The sequence below is a fragment of the Lissotriton helveticus genome, chromosome 4_1, assembly GCF_964261635.1.
Source record: "Lissotriton helveticus chromosome 4_1, aLisHel1.1, whole genome shotgun sequence".
Lineage (NCBI taxonomy): Eukaryota > Metazoa > Chordata > Amphibia > Caudata > Salamandridae > Lissotriton > Lissotriton helveticus.
In genome coordinates this window covers 437,144,869-437,166,834 of record NC_136063.1, presented here as the reverse complement: position 1 = coordinate 437,166,834, position 21,966 = coordinate 437,144,869, and the positions used below count along the sequence as shown (strand labels likewise).

At 47.0% G+C, this 21,966-nt stretch overlaps 1 protein-coding gene across 1 annotated transcript in view; it reads right to left on the bottom strand.

Annotated features, from left to right (window-relative positions):
• Positions 1-810: 810 nt before the first annotated feature.
• GDF6 (growth differentiation factor 6) overlaps positions 811-21,966 on the bottom strand; it is a 152,581-nt gene continuing 131,425 nt past the window's right edge. Inside the window, exon 2 of the mRNA XM_078687002.1 lies at positions 811-5,770. Coding sequence (XP_078543128.1) covers positions 4,902-5,770 — 869 coding nt within the window. The 3' untranslated portion in view covers positions 811-4,901. The remainder of the gene's footprint in view (positions 5,771-21,966) is intronic.

Here is a 21,966-nt window from a genome sequence, read left to right as displayed (position 1 = left end):
GTGTTTTGAGGAGTGGTAATCGCACACAGATATAACATTCACCGGTGCAGCTATGCATTTGGTAAAACTGCCTTATTTTTGGCACACATTTTCCATCCTCCAGTAGCAGTTGGAAAAAGTGAGCGGAAACGGCCCAGAAATCAGGGAAGGGATGTGATAAAGAGTCTGGTAATTCCAGGACTCGCATGTTATTCCCCATTCGAACCCTCAAGCTCATAATGGCCGGAAAAACAGAGTTCTAACACCCACTGAAATTAGTAATACCAGGCCCGTTATTAAAACCCTATTTTACCTCCCAACTTGAAATGGTGCCCTAACTGGTCTGTCTCATGGCGGTATTTTTTTATTATACTGGTCAGCCCTCATTAGGCGTCGGGCAGATAAGGGGTGGTATCTCCAAGGGAAAGACACCCACCGAATGCCCCTCTCAGTAAAACCAAAAACGTTCCCACTGACATTTTCCACTAGCTGAAAAGGTCCCAAATTCGGCAAGTCGGTGTGATAGGGGACCCGGTATCTTATTCCCCATCAGAAAAAGTGTGATCCACAGTAACTGGGGAAATAGCGACTGGAAGTGTTAATTCTTACCACAGTGTATTCACTCAAATTACCGTAATTAACTAGCTCACCGCTTAGGAAGTAATCCAAATTCTATTTGAAATGAGGAAAACATCTGTACAGGCACTGAGTGTTCTTTGGCAGGGAGGTAGGGCAGCAATGTAAAAAGAAATGTAGTTACCCAAAGTGCACCCTTTCTCCCCACCTACTAATGAAAAGAATTTTCAAGAAATAAAACAGGTTGAAGACAGGTTTTCCTCATGGGCAAAACAACTTTATTGAACAGCCAAGGGTGGAATCGTGTCGAGGGAAATAAACACGTTCTGCAGAACAGTCCGAGTAGGAATTCCCCTCATATAATATGAGAGCTTTAGGTGCGTGTATCATGATGAGGTAGATGAAAAACCCTTCTCAAATATTACCGCAGCAATGCCACTTAACATGAATAGTGTGGAAAAAAATAAAGTAACAATATATCAGATGGATTACTGTGATTTACCCTGTACAACTCAAATATAACCTTTACAAAAATATTACAAATTATACATTTCCGAGTGCATAAAACGTGTCCTTATTTTGTACATTAAAAAGGATGCAGCTGTTGCCGTCTGCTTAGCGCCAGTCCGTTTAAATAAGGGGATATTTACAGGCTTGGACTCCAACAACTCTGCATTCGAAGAAAATGTGCATTTCAAATCGTCACGGCTGCTTGAGTTTATTACGGGATGTGTCCGTGCGCTTTGGATGAAGTAGAGGCGAGTCTCCGAGAACGCCGGGCAATGTTTGCGTTTCCGCTTCCGGAAGTGCTCTTTCCTTGTGTATAAATAAAGCCACATTTCGGGACTATGACGGAGAGAGCGGGGCTCGGTGCGTGTTGGCTTTCAAATGTGCAGAATAATATTTCTGTAAAATGACAGCTCTTCCTCCCCCAGGAAGACGAAGCACTTTAAAGTTCTCTGGAGGTGCGGGGGCTTCTCCCACCCACCCGCCATCCAGCTCCCTGCGACACTTTGCTCTTTTCACAGTTTTTCATTACCACGTCTTAAAATGTACCTAACTGGTAATTACAACCCTCAACAATGCTCTTCCCCCCTCCCTTGTCATTCGTTCTTGCTTTCGGCCCCAGGCGCTTTCTGGCTGGTAATCTTGCAGGAATGTGAGAGGGGTGAAACGAAATAACCCTTTTTACTCAAACTTCAGAGACAGGCGGGATTGCACCTTCCCAACCCCCCTTCCTCGACCTCTCGTGTCCTGTCTGACTTCAGGACCAACCCTGTCTCAGCTTCTGAAGGGTTGCGCCTAGGTCTATATTCACCACCGTTGCCACCTCTTTCTTTTTCTTTGTCTATCTCTTCTTCTCTTCGCCTTCTATATCTCTACACTCCTTCCTACACAATGTCTGTCTGTCCGCTTTCTGGGGCTCTCGCTCTTTATCTCTGTCGAAACACACCCACCCTTGCTGTCTCTGAGCTCTCCTTTGCACCATTTCGCCTCATGTCTCTCCACTTTCTGTCTCTAGGAGACAGACAGATATCAAGAGAAATGTTTGTGTGAACAGACAGCATGGATATAAGACAGCCGTACACATAGGTAAATAGATAAAACAATTGTTTCTGGCTGTAGGGGAGCAGCTTGGTCAGGGAGATGGGGGGGGGTGTTTGAGCTTCAGATGTTCCAGCAGTCATGCTGGCATTTAATGTTAAGGTGCATGAGAGGGGCTTAAGAGGCAGTGGAAATGGAGAGAAATGCAGACTAGTAGGATTGCTAAGTAAGAGAAAACACAATATTTTATAAAAAAATAACCAACATATTTTTTGACTTTCAAAACTGAGAGAGGGAGTGTGTGCGGTTTGTCGGATATATGTAAAAAATATCTGGTGAAATACGACAGACACCTCACCATACCCGACTGAAAGCACTTGTACCCAACTATTTGTCAGAAAATATATTTACTAGGGGGGTTGAACACCCTAAACACCCCTCCTCCGCCCCCCCCCCCCCCCATCCCCCCAAGCTTCACCCTTGTCTGGACAAATGGGTGAAAAGATAAGAGTAATCAGCAGGCAGAAAACAGATTGGTGTGCAGATGAAAAGACAGATATGAAGATACAGTGATCAATAGATAACAGACCAGTGTGTAGATGAAAATGGAGGTAAACAGAGCTGTCAAAGTAATGATGAGAGAAGGGTATGGGCAGTTTGATAGACAACCTACTGGAGTATGGATTAAAAGATAGGAAGATATAGCGATCAACAGATAACAGACCAGTGTATAGATATGTAGATGAATTGGTGTATGGATGAAACGATAGGTAGATAGAGTGGTCAACAGGCAGATCAAGAGATAACAGACCAGTGCATACGTAGATAGATAGTAAATTGGCAGATGGATGAAAAGATGGATTAATAAGTAGAGTGATCAACGGACAGAAAAATAACATGCCAATGTAACATAATATTGCAGCTTTGTATAAATCTGTATTGTGCAGGTATTCATTGCCTACACCACATGGCCAAGACAATAGCCTCTTACTGGAAGAATATACGTGACATGTTGGCGAGTCCACGCCATTCCTTCGTTGTTGAGAGGATGAAGAGCTCATCAGAGGGGAAGAAGTAGTACAATGTTCTAAGGGTTTAAGCAGGTATGTGGTTGGCCAGTCGGAATGAGAGATGTGAGTGTACAGACACATACAGACTTGTAGATAGGCAGAATAAGTTGGCAGATATATGCATCTGTACAGAATATAATATGCTATTTCATCCTACATTTGAGTGTGGGGAGAGGCCATAACGCCTTGCATCTCTTGCGTCACACTGCCCCTCCTCTCCCACAACAATGAGAATAAATTGCATATATCTGTCTGCACGTCTCTGTATAAGTTTATGCCATGCTGTTATTTCATGTGCATCAGCTGTAAACAACCACAGGTATTTCAGCTTAATTAGTGCACAGTCTCATCGCATAGACCCTTAGTGTGAGGAGTGAAGATCCAGGGGTTTTATGATCTAGAAGATGGAACTCTACTATGATTTTTTTTAAAAAGCATATAAGACAGGGTTTGACCTCTGCACTGAAGCAATAACTGTCTGACTATGCAGTCACTGCATCTGCTTATTGGCCCACATTTATTTTAATTTATGTTCACTATGTATATGTGTGTGTGTGTGCACATGTGTGTATATTTCAGAGGACAGTGTTTACAGGGGATATCTCCATATCTTTCTGTATTTTATTGAAATTGCAGCCTGACTCACGGCTAAAATGCCTTGCTATGTGTAAGAAACATGTCATGAGTTGTGAGCAATTTCAATAAATTCTGGGAAGATTTGGAGATATCCTGAGTGAACGCTGTTCTTTGAAACATTTAGAGAGACTATTTAATGGGCCAGCTGGCTCCTCCAGCTGAGCATTACAACCACACAGGGTTGGAAGGTGAACGGCAGTGTTGGTAAGAGAATATATATGTATATATTTTTCCCAAGTCTTTGCCTATCATCTTCATCTTTACTAGCTGTACCCTTCTGTCTCACATTTAGAATGTGTCTTGTGTTTATAGGGGTATTGAACACTTCTTTTAATTGCTCTCAAGGTTAGAGGCTGGAAAATAGCCTCTAAAATAGACAATAAAAATAAATACAATGGTGTCCGGGTCTTGACCTGTTGCCCAAGTATTAGTAGTTTGAGGGCCGTATGCTGCTATTCTCATGGACCTTCAAGGCTCAGTTTGAACAGGTGCCTGTCACTGCCTCCTGTGTACACTCTGAAAACCAACAGAGGTGGCAACATAATCCCCCTTGTGTCCAGACACGGCTCCCAGGACCTGATCTGCAGGGGCTGGGCCCTCACACAGGGAGAAGGCATCACATTCCTCCCCACCACAATCCCCACACTTCCTCTACAGGATCAGAACAGAACATCCACAAAGGAAGGCGCTCGGGTGGGCTGCAAATCTTGTGCTTAGCAGTGCTTTTGTAAAATATTGTCCCAAGGAGTAAAGCTGCTAAATGTTGCATCCAGAGTGGCTTGGGTCGCTTTAAATGAAATGAGCAACTGATTTGCGGCCTAGGCTTGGTCAGACGTGAATGTTGCCTTCACTTGCTTACTTCCATACGTTTAAAGCATTGGTATATAGGCGTGTGTGCGGTTCATTGCGTGTTTCAGTGGTCAGAGGCTGCCATCTTGGAGCAGCACACCGCAGCACACAGCGGTGGGTTTCCTCTCCTCCCCCAGGTCCAGGCCTGCGAGGGCAGGTCCCCTTCAGTGACTGGAGTGGTGCAGGCCTCGGCCCGGGCCAGCCCGCTCTGCCCCTGTCCTTGTCAGATCCGAGCTACCTCCGCTGCTACCTGCAGCCGCACGACTCCACCACCATGTCCTCGTATTGCTTGTACACCACGTTGTTGCCGGCGTCGATGTAGAGGATGCTGATGGGCGTGAGCTTGGTGGGCACGCAGCAGCTGGGGGGCGTGGCGCCGGGGTCCATGGAGTTCATGAGGGTCTGGATGATGGCGTGGTTGGTGGGCTCCAGGTGCGAGCGCAGGGGGAAGTCGCAGACCCCCTCGCAGTGGTGGGCCTCGTACTCCAGGGGGGCGATGATCCAGTCGTCCCAGCCCAGCTCCTTGAAGTTCACGTGCAGGGGCTTCTTGCTGCAGCGCAGGCGGGACTTCCTGCCGTGCCGCTTCCCGTGCCGGCTGCCGAAGCTGGTGCGCCTCTTCCGGCGGCTCTTGAACTGCAGCTTGGCCTCCTTCTCCGCCTGGTGCGAGGAGTTGGCCTGGTCCCGCATCTCGTGGTAGAGGTTCTTCCTCTTGGACTTGGTGAAGACCACGAGGAGGGCCTTTTCTTGCTGCGGCCGGCCCTTCCGGGCCAGGCCCAGGCTCCTGAGGTCCGCGGCCCTGCCCCCAGGATCCGCGGCCAGGCGGAGCTCCAGGCAGAGCTGCTTGCCTGCCCTCTGGGGGCCCTGGAGGCCCTGCCAGACGTCGAACACCTCCCAGGTCGAGCTGCCCCCGTCCTGGGGGTCCAGGGTGCGGGAGTCCAGCAGAGTCCGGGTGAGGCAGGAGTAAAGCTGCAGGTGGTACACCCCCGGCCTGGCCATCTCCCCGGGGGCTCTGCGGAAGAGCCGCAGCTCAGCCCCCACCAGCTCCTCTTTGTCCGACAGAGTTGACACATCAAACAAATACTTCTGTCTCCTGAGAGGGCTGTGGGATAGATCGTCTGCAAGATAAGAGAAAAAAAATAATTACCGTCAGTTTCACTTAAAGGTCTCTGTGAAAATGCTACATCTACCTGCAAAAGGTATATTTACGCTCCCACAGACCTCCACCCTCAATGGGAATTTGAAGCTTTAAAAGCTTGCGATCAACATTGTAGAGTGTTTCCAATAAGGGTTCAAATGAGTATAGCGTTAATAAAAAAAGACAATTGCTCACAATTTGAGTTTGGTTTAATATAAACGTTTAAAAGATAAAGCAAACAATGAAGTAGAAGAAAGAACGAAAAAATGGTCAGGAAAAAGGTGAACATCAAATCAGCGCTAAATATAAACACGCATAGGAAAACATTTCAAATTTCGAAAATAATAATGCAAATGAAAAATAAATAGGATGAAAAACGGATGATACGGCATAGAATCGAATGAAAAGAAGGAAAGAGGAGTGTAAGTAATGAAAAAAGCATGAAATAAAGAAAGAATTGAAAAACGATAAGAAAGAACGAAATCAGATTAGAATGGGTCAAGGAAAGAACCAGAACGGAGTAAATTAAACGAGAAAAAGAAAGCACATTATCAAGAAATAAAGGAGATATGGAGGGAATCCTAGTTATTTAGCAGCCTCCATTGTAAGGTGTACAATCCACGTTAATTTGTCTGTCAACATGTCGGGGAGGTCTGAAAAGTGTCCTTTTGTTACATGCCATATTCAGTACACAGAGCCCTCGCCCCTTGTTTAACCGGCCGTGGGCAGAGCCCCACAGCGAGCACGAACAGCACATCACATTCCCACGATTTTCACGCCTTTACAGCCCGACAAATATTCGTCTTCCCAGAACCTGTGCTTAAACTTCTTTACTTGCCAGGCACGCGCGGCCGTAAACAGGACTGCGCCGTGCTCTCGGCTTGGGAATAAGGCGTCCCTCCGTGCTGGGCGCTGTTTATTGACTTTTAACGGCCACTGACAATTCCATACATTGCTAAACCGAAGACCCTAGAACAATTTCCAAGGGAAATGTTTACAACCTTGGACACCAGTGCGTGCTCTTGGATTCGAACATTAAGACTTGCAAAGGTAATATAAAAGCCAGAGTGTCTGTGAAAAGAATTGCCTTCATATGTTAAATAAACATGGAAATTGGTTGAATAACGGATACAACCTAATCTAATGTGCAGTATCTTTTTCAAGGACATTTCTGCGTTTGCTCTGTCCTTCTTTTCCCTCAGGGGTTTTCTGTGACCCCTCCATTTTACCCTTCCATTTCTCAACTTCCCCGAATTCCTCCCACATTTCATTAACAAGCCATAGGACGTCCAGGCTAAATTTCTGATTTAAAAATGTAGCCCACGCAGCGCTCTTCCCAATGTCCGAATACACTCCGGCATGCAAGCACCTTTTCACGCATTCCTCAGACCTGCTTCATTAGGCGGTTTTATATGTCGCAGAAATAAGCGGTGGTGTCCTAGCGTTTTACATAAGAAACATAAATACCAGTTGTCGTAAATATTAAGTGGCAAGATGTATACCGACTCGATGAAGTAATATCAAATATGAAGGCAGAGAGATAAGACGCGAGGCAGGAGGTCGTGCAGAATCTACGTCCCCGCGTGTTTTTAGGTAGAAGATATATTAATACATCCGGGAACGCTGCTGGCAGGTGAATCCCTGCGTGGGGCCCAGAGCAGCATATCACACACCTGAAGAAAGTCACAACAGGCATGGGGCGTGCCAAGCTAAGAAGCGATGGGTCCCAATCTGTGCCCGGGCACTAAGCCTGGCACTGTGTCCTGACAGCTGGACGTCTCCGCGAATTGCTAACGGGACCCCGCATTAGCACGGCACTGCTGACATTTATATTTATTTCAGCGGGTTCGTACATTTATATTTTTTAAGGGACAGGCCTAATTGTTTAGTTGACGCCAATTTAAAATCCCTTCATTTCACCAATCCCTGGTGTGGAACGGGCGCTTGTTAACTGCGCTGTTCTGCTGGTTAAAGCCACTGAGGCGGGTCGGTGTTTATTCCCTGGTTAATTGTAACTTTGATTACGTTGGCGGGATTGCCACCTGTCCTTTACACAACATACCAACGAGTTGTCTGGCCATGACCGAATAAGAGGCGTGTTGTTTAATGTCACCTCCTATCTGGGCAATTTCCAAGTCGTCAGATGCTTACGCACCACCTATTCCCTGTGAGCGACATCCCCTATCACACTGTCTATAAATAGAAAGCGCCTGTGCCTAGGCCCAACAGAAGACGCTGTAGTGCAGGCAACATCAGCGGCTTTTATTGTAAAACTGTATTCTTTGAAGAGTGCTTTATAATGTTTTCATAATGAAAATGCCAGCGCGATAGTTGTAATTTAAATACCCATGTCCTGTTGAGTCCTTTCTGGTGTGCATGGTTAATATACACGCCAAGCACACGTGATGCCCTTCACATTATCAATTTTTTTATATTAAAACGCAGGCTTTCTGCTGTGCTGTGTGCTGATTAGATTGCCCGAGGCACAGTGTGTGCTCAGGAGGCAGCTTTTTCACTTTAGCTCACCGCTGAATCACGACGTTGTCAGTGATTGTAAGGACGATGTGTGTTAATTAACTACCGTAAGCTATATCTTCACACGCTCTTCCTGTAGAGGTTCTTAGTTTTGAAGCACAACAAAGCCAGCTTCGAGTGTTAGCCCACTAATAACAAGTACACAAAATAAGAAAAGTCACAGGGCCTTCGGTAGCTGTAACCCCAGAGGAAATGTTAGTATGTCGGTAGCGCACAATAAGGCATTTCAAAACAGGGCTCAGTTCCCCAACATCACATTTTGCTCCAAATAATCTTAGTCACCTGGAGACGAAAATGTCTTGCAAAAAGTGTGAGTGGATGGGCATGTCACTGCTATGACATGCTCTGCTAATGGGCTACGCTTGACCTCTGGCCAGGAGTCCGGCTTCTGTCCTTATTCCAGTTCTACAAACTCATTCAGACTGGGAGCTCTGCCTATGAGCAGGGCAATCCGCTGGCCTGGTCACTTATTGCAGTCGGTGAAGAACCTCTATATATAACGCCTTTGAGGGGCCTAAGGACCAATGATACAGCCCACTCGTGACCAAGAGCATTTGAAGTGGCCTATATTATTATGAGTGTATCATATACATAGCGCATCATAAAGTCTTGGGAAGTCTCTTTGCACTTTAGCTCAAATCTACATTGTGTTGAAAATTAGTACGTTTTGGTGAACATTATCTGCGCCATCTTGCCTCTTCCCCTGATGCCACACTTTTGTCGTGCGCGCCCGCCATTTTCTAAGATGCCCCGATCAGAACGAACCCTTTTGCATGCCGCTGGCCCCTGACATAGCCCTTCGCCTGCACGCTATCCACCCCCTGCTTGCACCTGCCTTGAGTCATAAACCCCTCTTCGGCGCTGCTCTGCCCCAGGCCCTCATCCTGTTCCCAGCGCGACACCTCCCTGCTTTCCTTTCATGATCTCCGGCCCTTAGATGCAAAACCCTTTTTCCCCGTGTGCCCGTTTTGTCCTCCCCGTTCCCAAGCCGACACCCAGCTCTGCCGATACCATCCTTGCCCCTCCCCGTACAATAGAAAGCTTCCTCCATCAAAGAATCCCCGGGTTGATCAAAGCCCCCACCCCATGAGATCCGATCAAACCCCCCACATTCCGTGAATCGGCGGATTATCCAGCTGCGCGATGCTCATCACCTGTTGTGACTAGGGTGGGGACTTCAACTGTAAATGTGTGTGGGAACGGGCCCAAAGGGGAGTTCCGAGAATGTCTTTTCCGTACATCAAAGCTTTAACATGTATGTGTAATCTACAATAAAGTCATAAATGTGTGTATAAGAGGCCAGGCCTCAGGAATACAGTTAGAGCACCTCAGAACGATACCTTCTGTCCGTTTCGTTGTGTTCTCCTCCGGAGAGAATAAAAACCCTTGTTTCCTGCTTTCCAGTCTCCAGCGCCTGCCTCTTCATTGATTTAAATAACTAGAGGGTCACAGAGGCAATACTGCCGGGCAAATATCGATTGTCCCTGACCCGATTGAACTTTTTACAATTGGCGTCCCAAGCGTGGGGCCCATCAGCGACTCGTGGATCCAGTGGGAGAGGTCCCGACGACAGAGTGAACGACTGCAACGATCGGGAGAGCTCTTGCCCAATAGACCCTCGTCTGGCAGCCGATCATCCGAACTTCACTAGTTCCGAACAGACCTCTCTCGAGTGATCTACGGTCCTGACTGGGAACCATCAGGAGTGCCGTGAGAAATACGAGAAAAAGAGGACGATCGGGCGCTGGATTCGGAAGACAAGAAACTGTCCATGCGGTCCGGGTAAGGTCGTGTTACCACGACAAGTTGCGAAAAATTTGCTTGATTGTTTGTTTGTTCAAAAATACTAGTATTGCTCTGTTTATTTTTATTTGGAGATTCACTGTCTGCAAACGGAGAAACAACAGGCTCTCTCTCTCTTTGCAAACAGTGGAGGATAGGTAGGGTAGCAGCCGTGCTTATTTTTTTTCTCCCCCACTCAATAATTGCTTGAAACTGAACTGTTGTTCGCAAACTATTGTTTCCTGGAGATTCCCTGTCTGCAAGCGGGGAAGAGACCACCCTTTTTGCAGATAGTGAAAAGGGTAGGTAACGCAGATCTTTGCGGACCTACTCATTCTCCCCATTGTTATTTATTGGTCGTTTGGTTTTATATTTTTTTTTGATCCATGAGGTATTCACTGCCTGCAAACAACGTTGAATAGAAATATTCTGTACGGTCTTTGCACCTAGTGATAAGATAGGCAGTGCTGACTTTTTAGTCCCTCGTTACGAGCCGTCATGTCTGTCTTCTCCCCACTGATAAATAGCCTGTTTAGTCCGGACCGCGTATTAGAGGTGGACCATATAGCTCCATTAGAAGGCACCCCTAATAAGGACATGTTCATAAACTATGGGTTAGTCACCATAGCCTATAATAAATTATGGCACAGGTATACCGAAGAGAGTCAAGACAAACAGTGGCCACTGGCAGGATCCTTTGACCTTGATAAAATAGAAACGTTAGAAATAGCCCTTCGAAATAATAAGACAACGCCGATTATGCTCGACAGTCTCGGTATGTGGCGCAGAGAGGCTACGAAACGACAGAGAAAAGACGAGGATAAACCAAGTAGGGAAATATACCGACAGGACAACCCCAGGACACCGCTACCCACAACTTATCCCCCGACACTATGCAAAGGACGACCAGACTTAGGGTCAGACCAATGCGCTTTTTGTAGGTATGTCGGACACTGGAAAGCCCAATGCCCGACTCTACTGAGCGTGAGTAAAGGCAAAGGGCCGACAAGAACGACAGACCGACAGTACGAGAAAAGGCGCGAGACAAAGAAGAACCCGACTTACATAGACAGACCAGACAGAACCACCACGTTTGATTATGCCCGATGGCACAGATTTCGCCAGGAAAATCTCAGCGGCATGCTCACGTTCTCCTAGGTCGGGCAATGTCAAGACGGGAACCCAGCCTCGTTTAAAAATTCACAGACGGAAAGAGATAATTATGACCAATAACTGTTTTTATATTTGTCTTGGGTCTTTGTATGTCGTACTTGTACTGTCCCCCGTCTGAGTTTGTGTGTATGTAATGTGCAAATCTGCGTCATCCCTCTACACGTGTTTCCGTGTTACTCGACCTCTGTTAGCAGAAACTTAGCATAAAAGCAACCTGGAAAGAAAGAAATGGTGAAACAAAATCCGTAGACCATTAATGAACTTGAACTTTTAATTTAACACAACAAACAAGGAATAATAACGATAAACTGTAGAAAATGAAAGTCAAACAGAACATTCGCCCCCCCCCCATTCTGGAACCTTCCAAAGTAGGGCAGGGTTACGGCTACGCCCAACCAACGGCAACCCATATAAGGCGAGCCCGGCCGCCAACTCTTGGTCAGGAAATCTTAACGTATGGGGGAGCCGGAGGAGAGGCAGGAGCCCGCAGCCTGGGCATTTGCAGGTAGTCCCGCCACATGTCTCCTTGGCCGGCCGCAACGGGCCTGGAAAGACTAAGGTAGTCCCGCCACATGTCCAGAGGAGAACGAGGCACCTCTTCCTTTTCTCTTCCGTCACAGCCGCAGCAGTCCTGGACGGCGGGATGTCCTGCACGTACCTCCACAACAATTTGTCCAAGTTGGGCTGGGAGGGAGAGGCGACGCGGACGAGCCTCTCCCACCTCCACCGGTAGGAGGTTTCCCAGCCCCCAGCCCGACGCCGAACACCCCCAGTCAGGCGATGGTGCCAATACTTCCACAGCACCGAACGTACAATGGTGGCACCCCAGTACTTGCGCAGCACCGAACGTACAATGGTGGCACCCCAGTACTTGCGCAGCACCGAACGTACAATGGTGGCACTTGGGGAACACCGGATGTGGAGAGGCCTTCATGCGGGGCGATGAAAAGGAGCGGCATGGAGTACACCGGGAGAAGGAGACGAGGCGAACGAGTCTCCCTTGCCCCCAGGTGGGGGCATCACAGCCGCACCCCAGCCGAACGTCCCGCTTTCACAAAACAGGGACCTCTTCCTTTCACTCCGAAGGGTCTCTTCCACTCTTGCAAACTCGACGGGAGTGGCCCCGGTAGGGCCTCAAAATGGCGTCTGGGTCCGCTGGAAGGTGGGCCCCGGCCACTAGAGTAACTTTGACCAGCAATATAACTCGAACATTTGCCCTCTGGAGCACGAGCCCCCATCTCCGACAGCATCTCCGCAGCCTTGAAGATCCTACAAGGGTCCCCGGCGGAACCTTCGGCCTTTGCAGGTTTCCGGTAAGGGACGGCTGCCTTGATCGCCAACGAAACAAACATGACATTGCCACACCTTCTGTTAGCGTGAATTCTAGAACTGCCGAAAGGGACTCTGGTCCAAACTGCCAGTAATGGAAACATTTCCCCCTGATGCTGCTTCCGGACTGAGCCGGCCCCGCCCAAAATGGCGCTGGTATCAATCGGAACTTACGAACACCTCGTGGTGTTCCTTCGCACTAATATAAACTTGATGCTCTGAGATTTTATATGATCCTTTGTACACTTGGCTAGAAAAGACAAGGAGAACTTACTCGACGAACAGTATGAAAAGATCCCCGTTACAAATGTTGATTACGAATGTACAATGTATTATATTTTTATAACTGATGTAAACCCCATTTACGACGCACACGTACGGTATGCATATAGGAAATCTGATTACAACTGTTATGATTATGCTTCTAAATTATGAAAATATATGCCCCCGAACCCCCAGCCAATTAATAGACGTTTTAGTCTCTTACAAATGAATGAGTAAAACTTTCCGATGTTTTTATTGCTGCAAACGACACCCCCCACTGTACGCACTTTAGCCATTGCCACGACCGGCCAAATACGACCGCACCCTCATAATCCATATGCTGAAATGATTTTGCAAAATAAAGTCTTTGAAACTATGGACGGGTATTGCATGCTTTATTTTAAAAAAATATGGGATGGGTGGGAAAGTTCTTTTCTGTGCACCCTACTCTGCTCTCTCTTTAAGGTTAAAAGAAGATGGTTGCCCAGCCCTGGAGGACGGATCGGATCGACAACACGACACTCCGCCTTCAAGGTACGCGTCTGACTCATGAACTCTCGCGTAGAGGAAGACCTTGACTTCCAAGGATGGGTAAAACGAATGGTGTAAATGAGGGAATGTAAAAGGAGGGTGAAATGAAATAATGTAAATATTATAAAGTACAACGTTCCAAAGTAGCAGGGACCCAAGAACCGAAGAACCTTAGAACGCCACAGCGTTGAAAGAGGTTTAAGGACCCCGATAGTGAGATACATCCTTTGACTAGATACCTCGCACTAGGCACCTCTGGTTTCCTTTTTATGTTTCCCCGCACACGCCCTACATGAACACACTACCCCCCCCCGACTCCAGAAACCATATCCCCGGGGACCCTGCCCCAAGGAGGAAAGACGAGTAAGAGGTAAGTAAAGGACTTATGAATCCATGTATTTGAATGCGCGCGAATGCTGTCTCCCCCACCCCCCCCTTTTTTCCTCCTTCTGCAGGTTACATCAGAGATTACAGCCGAGGTGTGGCGAAGATCTGAAGCCTTGCCACGTCTAATACACGAAGCGGACTAGCGCCGCAAGGTGGTGTCTAAGCACGCCTGCAGACTACTCACGTACCGAACAAACCCGAAAAATTAGCACAACCTGATAAAAAGTGATCACCCTTAAACCAGACCGGACGAATGAACCCATGTCGCGTATGATGCGAAACTATGAGGGAATGTGTGTATGTGTGACTGAGGCGTTGGCCCAACTGGTCGAAGGACCGAGAATGCGAGAAAGTGCGACAACATGGTACCTCCTTTCTTCTTTCCTTTTTCTCAAGGCACGTCCCCTCTACCCTGTCTAATGCTCAAACTGCATGATTACAAGATTCTAACGCAGACTCGTGAATGCCCTTTACTGTGTAATGCACTAAATAGCCTTTCTTGAATACACTGCCACCCTCTCTGTTGCACGTGTACTATTTAGCCTGCCGTTGCACTCTCTCTCTCTCTCTCTCCCTCTATTTTTGCACTCCCACTCTTCCGAGTGGTTAGCCCCGAAATTGGCAGACTGCCACCCCTAGCACCCCACCTAATTGGCTTCAAATACCGCCAGTATTTGCACAAAAACTTGTCTTTAATACAATCACCCTGAGACCGCGTCATTACCTCTCCTTTTCCGCTAGAAGTCAATGAACCCAGGTTGGGCCGTAAGGGAAAGGACAGGTAAAACGACAGAGGTTCCCTAATCTGACCCGAAAATAAGGGAACTACATGTCAACGGCTCCTATAGTATAAGACAAGGACCTCAGAATACGCGACCCTCCCCTCCCCGAATTGTCGCAATACCCAAACCGGAAAAATGACCACCCCCGTTACCTCCCCTGTATATGTCCCTGGTTGTTTCCCATAAAACCCCTGTCCTTCCTAATTAAGTAATCGGGCTGTAAAAGGTTACGTAGGACCCAGAATGATGTTTTACAAGGTTAACAGACTAGTTCAAGGTAAAGAAATCATCGAAATGAACCCCGCAGTAGTTGCAAAACAGGATGCACCGATAGAAAGGAAATGTTTAGCCATGTTCGTCTCTCAGCAAAATACCTGTGTAGTACCATGTTGACGACTCACTGCACCCTTTTGTAAATGTAAAACTCTAGAGAACGGCATATCTTCGCCAGATTTGTCTCACAAGGGTGGGTTACCATCAGATGAACTGCCATGCCTGTAATAAATAATTATGAAGGAAAGTCATAGTAAATCCAACAGAACCCGTCACCGGTCATTCATATGCCAGTTGTGAACACTAAAATAACGGGCATTTTTCATTCTTTGCCTGGAGCTGGGAGAGAAATAGACTTTTTGATTATCTTCATCTGGAAATTTTCTAAAGACTGTCTTTTCAAACTTGTTTAAGGGTACCGCTGTTGGAGGAGAAAAGGACCGGATGTGGGAGCACGAGGCCCGACTGCAGACTAAGGAACACCTGCGACATTAGCCAAGGCGAGACCACGACTGAAAAGAGCTGCAGGACGAGGCACTGTTTTCGACAACATGAGAAGAAAGGGTCGACCTGATGCCCCTGCTCGATGTCCAATGCCTGTCGACAAGTCCCCGCTCTCTGAATTCGGTCACACGCCCGCCTATTTGAAGTCTCTCGTTCCCCTAGTTTGTTCCTAATTTGGCCTTGCTCCATCCCCCTTTCCCTCTGACCTACCCTATGGACTGTTTTGTACGCTCTTCTTCCATCCGAACTTTCTGACAATCACCTCAAAGGACACAGGGCGAAAAGGACCTTTCCGACCAGAAACGCGAGGAAAGGGTCGTGCCCTGCAACGCAGAACTTAGAACAGAGCTGGACTTGTAGCTCCACCGCCGGTGCTCAACAGCGCCAACGAAAGACCACAAAGAACAATGAGAACTCGTAAAACTTCGAACATTTGACATCCTCAATCACCGTTTTTTTATGCCTCATTTCTCTCCCAGCCGCCATTGTATTGATCCTGCTCCAATCCGAATCTGAAATATGTATTAACCTGCCAGTTCACGTTATGATATGTACTTGCTGCTCGCCGTTTTTGTATTACATTCCTATGACTTTCCTGCTGAACAAGTTTATCAAAGTTTATCAAATAGGCCCGCCTCCTGAAAACTAGAAAAGTTAAAATGTATCGTTTACAACTCTTTTTATCTAGGGTTCCTACCATTTTCCTTCTCATGCCCACCACAATAGAACCGAGTAGAAAATGAACCAGCAAGATGTCTTGAATATGTTAAAGGGAGGACTGTTGAAAATTAGTACGTTTTGGTGAACATTATCTGCGCCATCTTGCCTCTTCCCCTGATGCCACACTTTTGTCGTGCGCGCCCGCCATTTTCTAAGATGCCCCGATCAGAACGAACCCTTTTGCATGCCGCTGGCCCCTGACATAGCCCTTCGCCTGCACGCTATCCACCCCCTGCTTGCACCTGCCTTGAGTCATAAACCCCTCTTCGGCGCTGCTCTGCCCCAGGCCCTCATCCTGTTCCCAGCGCGACACCTCCCTGCTTTCCTTTCATGATCTCCGGCCCTTAGATGCAAAACCCTTTTTCCCCGTGTGCCCGTTTTGTCCTCCCCGTTCCCAAGCCGACACCCAGCTCTGCCGATACCATCCTTGCCCCTCCCCGTACAATAGAAAGCTTCCTCCATCAAAGAATCCCCGGGTTGATCAAAGCCCCCACCCCATGAGATCCGATCAAACCCCCCACATTCCGTGAATCGGCGGATTATCCAGCTGCGCGATGCTCATCACCTGTTGTGACTAGGGTGGGGACTTCAACTGTAAATGTGTGTGGGAACGGGCCCAAAGGGGAGTTCCGAGAATGTCTTTTCCGTACATCAAAGCTTTAACATGTATGTGTAATCTACAATAAAGTCATAAATGTGTGTATAAGAGGCCAGGCCTCAGGAATACAGTTAGAGCACCTCAGAACGATACCTTCTGTCCGTTTCGTTGTGTTTTCCTCCGGAGAGAATAAAAACCCTTGTTTCCTGCTTTCCAGTCTCCAGCGCCTGCCTCTTCATTGATTTAAATAACTAGAGGGTCACAGAGGCAATACTGCCGGGCAAATATCGATTGTCCCTGACCCGATTGAACTTTTTACAATTGGGTCCGCAGTGCGGCTACAGACGCCATGAAAGACACAAATTATGCGATTGTCGAAAATCCATGTCTTCAGCCATTTTAAAAATTGAGCGAGAGAAGATTCAGCATGAATATTAAATGGGACTGAATTCCAGAGTTCTGTGCAAGGAGCTTTAAAAAGCATCTATAAGGCATAACATTCCAGCTGTTCATTGAGGGCCGGCGAAGGTGAGAAACAAGAGCCTTCTCTTCTTCATGCCCACCCTCTGGCTCTTTGAAAATCCTGACAGTGCATCATTGGAGCTATTGGCTTGTGCAGGAACTGTGCAAGTGCCTACACGCCAAGGGTAAGAGTGGTCAGCGATTTATGAGCACACCACTTTAGAGAAACAGCCTAATGGTATTTATTAGCATTCAGGTTGTGTCCAAGTCAACTGTTATATGGCTAAGGAAAGATGTTGTGGGAGCCCCCGTGCTGGAGCCCCACTCTCTGAACTTACACACTGTCAGTAGTAAATTCTTCAAATCCTGATCTTCCGTGTGAAAAAGCTGCAGTGGATATGGAGGCAGAGAAAGCTTACATACTGTAGCCAATGCAAACTTGAGTAGGAAGAGAATACAAATATATGTCCATAAGGACACAACCACAGGCAGCTCCACATGCTCGCCCTAAGTGATAGATAGGGAAGACATGTAGAATCATTGGAAAGGATGAAATGGGCCAGGCCTGTGGGACTATCATGACACACACCCTTGACCTCTAGCACCAACAATCTTGTGCAAAACCTAAGGAGCTGGGCATTCTGAGGTGACGGGAAAAGGTGCACCCAAACCTTCTGCTCATGTTCTTAACACTGATCGGACATAAACTTCACTCTGAACACCATTAAAAAAACAGAGGTTGGATATCGGATCATTCCCCCCAGTAAGGCAGAGAATTTGCTTCTCTATCCACTGCCGTACAAAGGAACTTTCAATCTGCCAGTAAAACCTGTTGAAGTTCAGCAAATTATATTGTGAAGTTAATTTCTATTCCCCCGTATGAGTTTTTCTACAACAAATTGTTTTTCTTATCTGTACTGTTACAGATAGGGGCCTCTCTAATCTACATGGATGTTCTATCAACAAAACTGGAAACCAGGCTGTCCACCTGGATGGTCTCAGACAATTCTTTGTCCTGCTTTAGTGGCAGATTTGACGGGACATGAAGCGCACCTTGTAAATTCTTTCCCTCGTGATTCCTTTGAGAACATGCAAAACTTTTCTCTTTCCCCAGGCATAACCTTTTTTCCGTTTCTGCTCCCTAATGATTCACTTCTGTCTTGTCCTCTAAGCTTTTTTTGCAGTATTCAGCGCGGGGACACACTGTTTTTGGGTAACCAGGCGCTTAATAAATGGTTTTATTATTATTATTATTATGGGTCATCAGACCAAGCTGGAGATTTTTGGGCATTCCAGTAAAACTGGATCCAAGGAACAAGGCACCCCAGTATCTGGAAAACCCACTTTGCAACAAACCCTGTCCAGAACAGCAGCAGCATTCCATTTTACACATGCTTTCTTTTATATTCCAAGGGAGCTGGTGTCACATTTCTCTTTATGGTTCAATCCACACTTTGAACTCTGGGACAACACAGACTGAGACATTTGTTTTTGACTGCCCATATCACTTTTACCCACTCCAGGCGCTGTTTTTGATTTCATGGCTGGAATTTTCTTCCCAGATGCGGACGGCTTGGAGGCCTTCTTCTGGTACCTTTATGCCCATGTAAGGGGTGAGAGGCAAGGGTGTGGAGGAGAACATAACGCGGGGCTCGGCAGCATACTTCATCTGAGCAGAGCATTTCCTAACCATACTTACCACACAAATCTAATATATTTACAACAAGGGGTGGTGATGGACAGAGTCTCTGAATTAAGCAGAGTACTCTCACCCAGTCAAGAGATCAGGGCTAGATCCAACACCGTTTTTTAGCTCATTGCACCATCCCAGTTTCAGAACCCGGCTGTATGCAAATTAGTCTGTCCCTGGCCCAGTGCATCATGGGAACAGGGCAGACCAGACTACAAAAGCCAATTCTTACACTGGGAAGGAAACAAGCTTCCGGGGACCGGTTTCTGCCATTTCAGGCGTCTTCGGCCCGGCTTGCTTGAATCCTGATGGTGCAATGAGCAAGGGACTCACATCTGAGTATACCCTTCCACGCTTAGGGTGGACAAAATTATTTACAACAAGGGGTGGTGATGGACAGAGTCTCTGAATTAAGCAGAGTACTCTCACCCAGTCAAGAGATCAGGGCTAGATCCAACACCGTTTTTTAGCTCATTGCACCATCCCAGTTTCAGAACCCGGCTGTATGCAAATTAGTCTGTCCCTGGCCCAGTGCATCATGGGAACAGGGCAGACCAGACTACAAAAGCCAATTCTTACACTGGGAAGGAAACAAGCTTCCGGGGACCGGTTTCTGCCATTTCAGGCGTCTTCGGCCCGGCTTGCTTGAATCCTGATGGTGCAATGAGCAAGGGACTCACATCTGAGTATACCCTTCCACGCTTAGGGTGGACAAAATTATTTACAACAAGGGGTGGTGATGGACAGAGTCTCTGAATTAAGCAGAGTACTCTCACCCAGTCAAGAGATCAGGGCTAGATCCAACACCGTTTTTTAGCTCATTGCACCATCCCAGTTTCAGAACCCGGCTGTATGCAAATTAGTCTGTCCCTGGCCCAGTGCATCATGGGAACAGGGCAGACCAGACTACAAAAGCCAATTCTTACACTGGGAAGGAAACAAGCTTCCGGGGACCGGTTTCTGCCATTTCAGGCGTCTTCGGCCCGGCTTGCTTGAATCCTGATGGTGCAATGAGCAAGGGACTCACATCTGAGTATACCCTTCCACGCTTAGGGTGGACAAAATTATTTACAACAAGGGGTGGTGATGGACAGAGTCTCTGAATTAAGCAGAGTACTCTCACCCAGTCAGCTTGTTTCCTTTCCAGTGAAGAATTGGCTTGGTAGTTTGGTCTGCCCTGTTCCCATGATGCACTGGGCCAGGGACAGACTAATTTGCATATAGCCAGGTTCTGAACTGGGATGGTGCAGTGAGCTAAAAAACGGTGATGGATCAAGCCCTGATCTGTTGACTGGGTAGGAGTGTTCTGATTAACTCAGATACTCTGTCCATCACCACCCCCTTTTTGTAATTATTTTGGCCACCATGAGTGTGGAAGGGTATGCTCAGACATGAGTCCCTTGCTCATTGCACCATCAGGATTCAAGCAAGCCGGGCCGAAGACGGCTGTAATGCCAGAAACCGGTCCCCGGAAGCTTGTTTCCTTTCCAGTGAAGAATTGGCTTGGTAGTTTGGTCTGCCCTGTTCCCATGATGCACTGGGCCAGGGACAGACTAATTTGCATATAGCCAGGTTCTGAACTGGGATGGTGCAGTGAGCTAAAAAACGGTGATGGATCAAGCCCTGATCTGTTGACTGGGTAGGAGTGTTCTGATTAACTCAGATACTCTGTCCATCACCACCCCCTTTTTGTAATTACACAAATCTAATAGGCATAAAAATACTGCAACGGAATGTTTTCCTATTGAATGCCCACACTGCTGTGCTGGTACCATCTCCACTTTCACTGGAAGGACAGGCTCCACGTGGATAGTGAACCCACAGAAACTTAGGCCAATCGCAAATTTACCCTTTGTGTTAAAAAGTACAGGGGAATGACGCAACACTGAAACTACAGGAACATCTGGTGTCCCAGCAGTATCCATTGGAACGACACTCCGGCTTGAGTCCCAGAGGGGAACAGAGACAACACTGTTGAAGGGTGAAATATCTTTATGATCCCCAATAAAGGCTCTCCTGCCTTGCCAGTGTTATTGGACATTTCCACTCCATGTGTACTATTTCTAGAAGAAATACAAAAAAGGACCTCACCTTACCTGACACCAGTTGCCCTTGGTAGACATTCTGATTGACAGTTTAACGTGGTTTCTACTTCACCCAGTTGCTAGTGCAAGGGTTTTTTTGTACACCTAGTACCCTGCTTTACAAAAAATCCCTTTATTTCCAGTTGTGTCTTTGACTAGGTGTCTGCTGGTAATTTATGTTGTATTTCTATGTAACAGGTAGCAACTTGATCAGATTGGCACACTTTGTAACTGGCCAAGTGAACCATCCCCCAGGGATCCCACCAGGCTCCTACAGCCCCCTTCTTGCATTTATGTCTATCAATTCAGTTCTTTTTACAGTCCTTTTTAACGAGGATTCATTAGCCCCTCTAATTGTTCAGATGTTAGTTATGGAATAGGGTTGTTAGGCATGCCCAACAATAAACAATTTTTTTGGGGTTTGCCAGAACACTGATTCAGTCTCCCCTTCTTGCCAGCGGGGTTACAACAGGACTTTGCATACAGGTGTACAAAATCCTTGCCTGAACAATACTGATTCTTACCACCGCTCTAAGACTCAGAGTACCGAGGTTCAACCTCTAACATAATTTCAATGGATGAACAACAGATTCAGAGGCATAGACCAGCTTTTTGGTGGGAAACTGTTGAGAACTTCACCAAAATCCAGATTGTGGCCATATAAATGAAATCCATCATTTGCACATGGAAGAGCTGGGAGAAGAGACCCCGGCATGCATTGCTGAGAGCGGTCAGTGGTCAATGTGCTACACTGGGATACATCAATGCATGGAAGGTTCAAGATGGTGGAAAGTGTGTACCTCTAGGTGCCAAGAAGAAGCCAGCTCTGCAAGGTTATGATTATTGCTACATCTCCAGCAGTGGTGACATGAACTCAGAGCCACAGTAATGTCTTAACGATTTTTGGGGACTACGGTAAGGCATTTTGGAGCCCCTACTTGAAAAACATATATTTGTCACCCATTTTAAGCTAACTCAAGCTTTCTTAATCAGAAATACAGGGAGACGCAAAAAACATTTGAAAGCTTGTGCTATCTGTTGTCCGCTCAAAAATAGTACCAA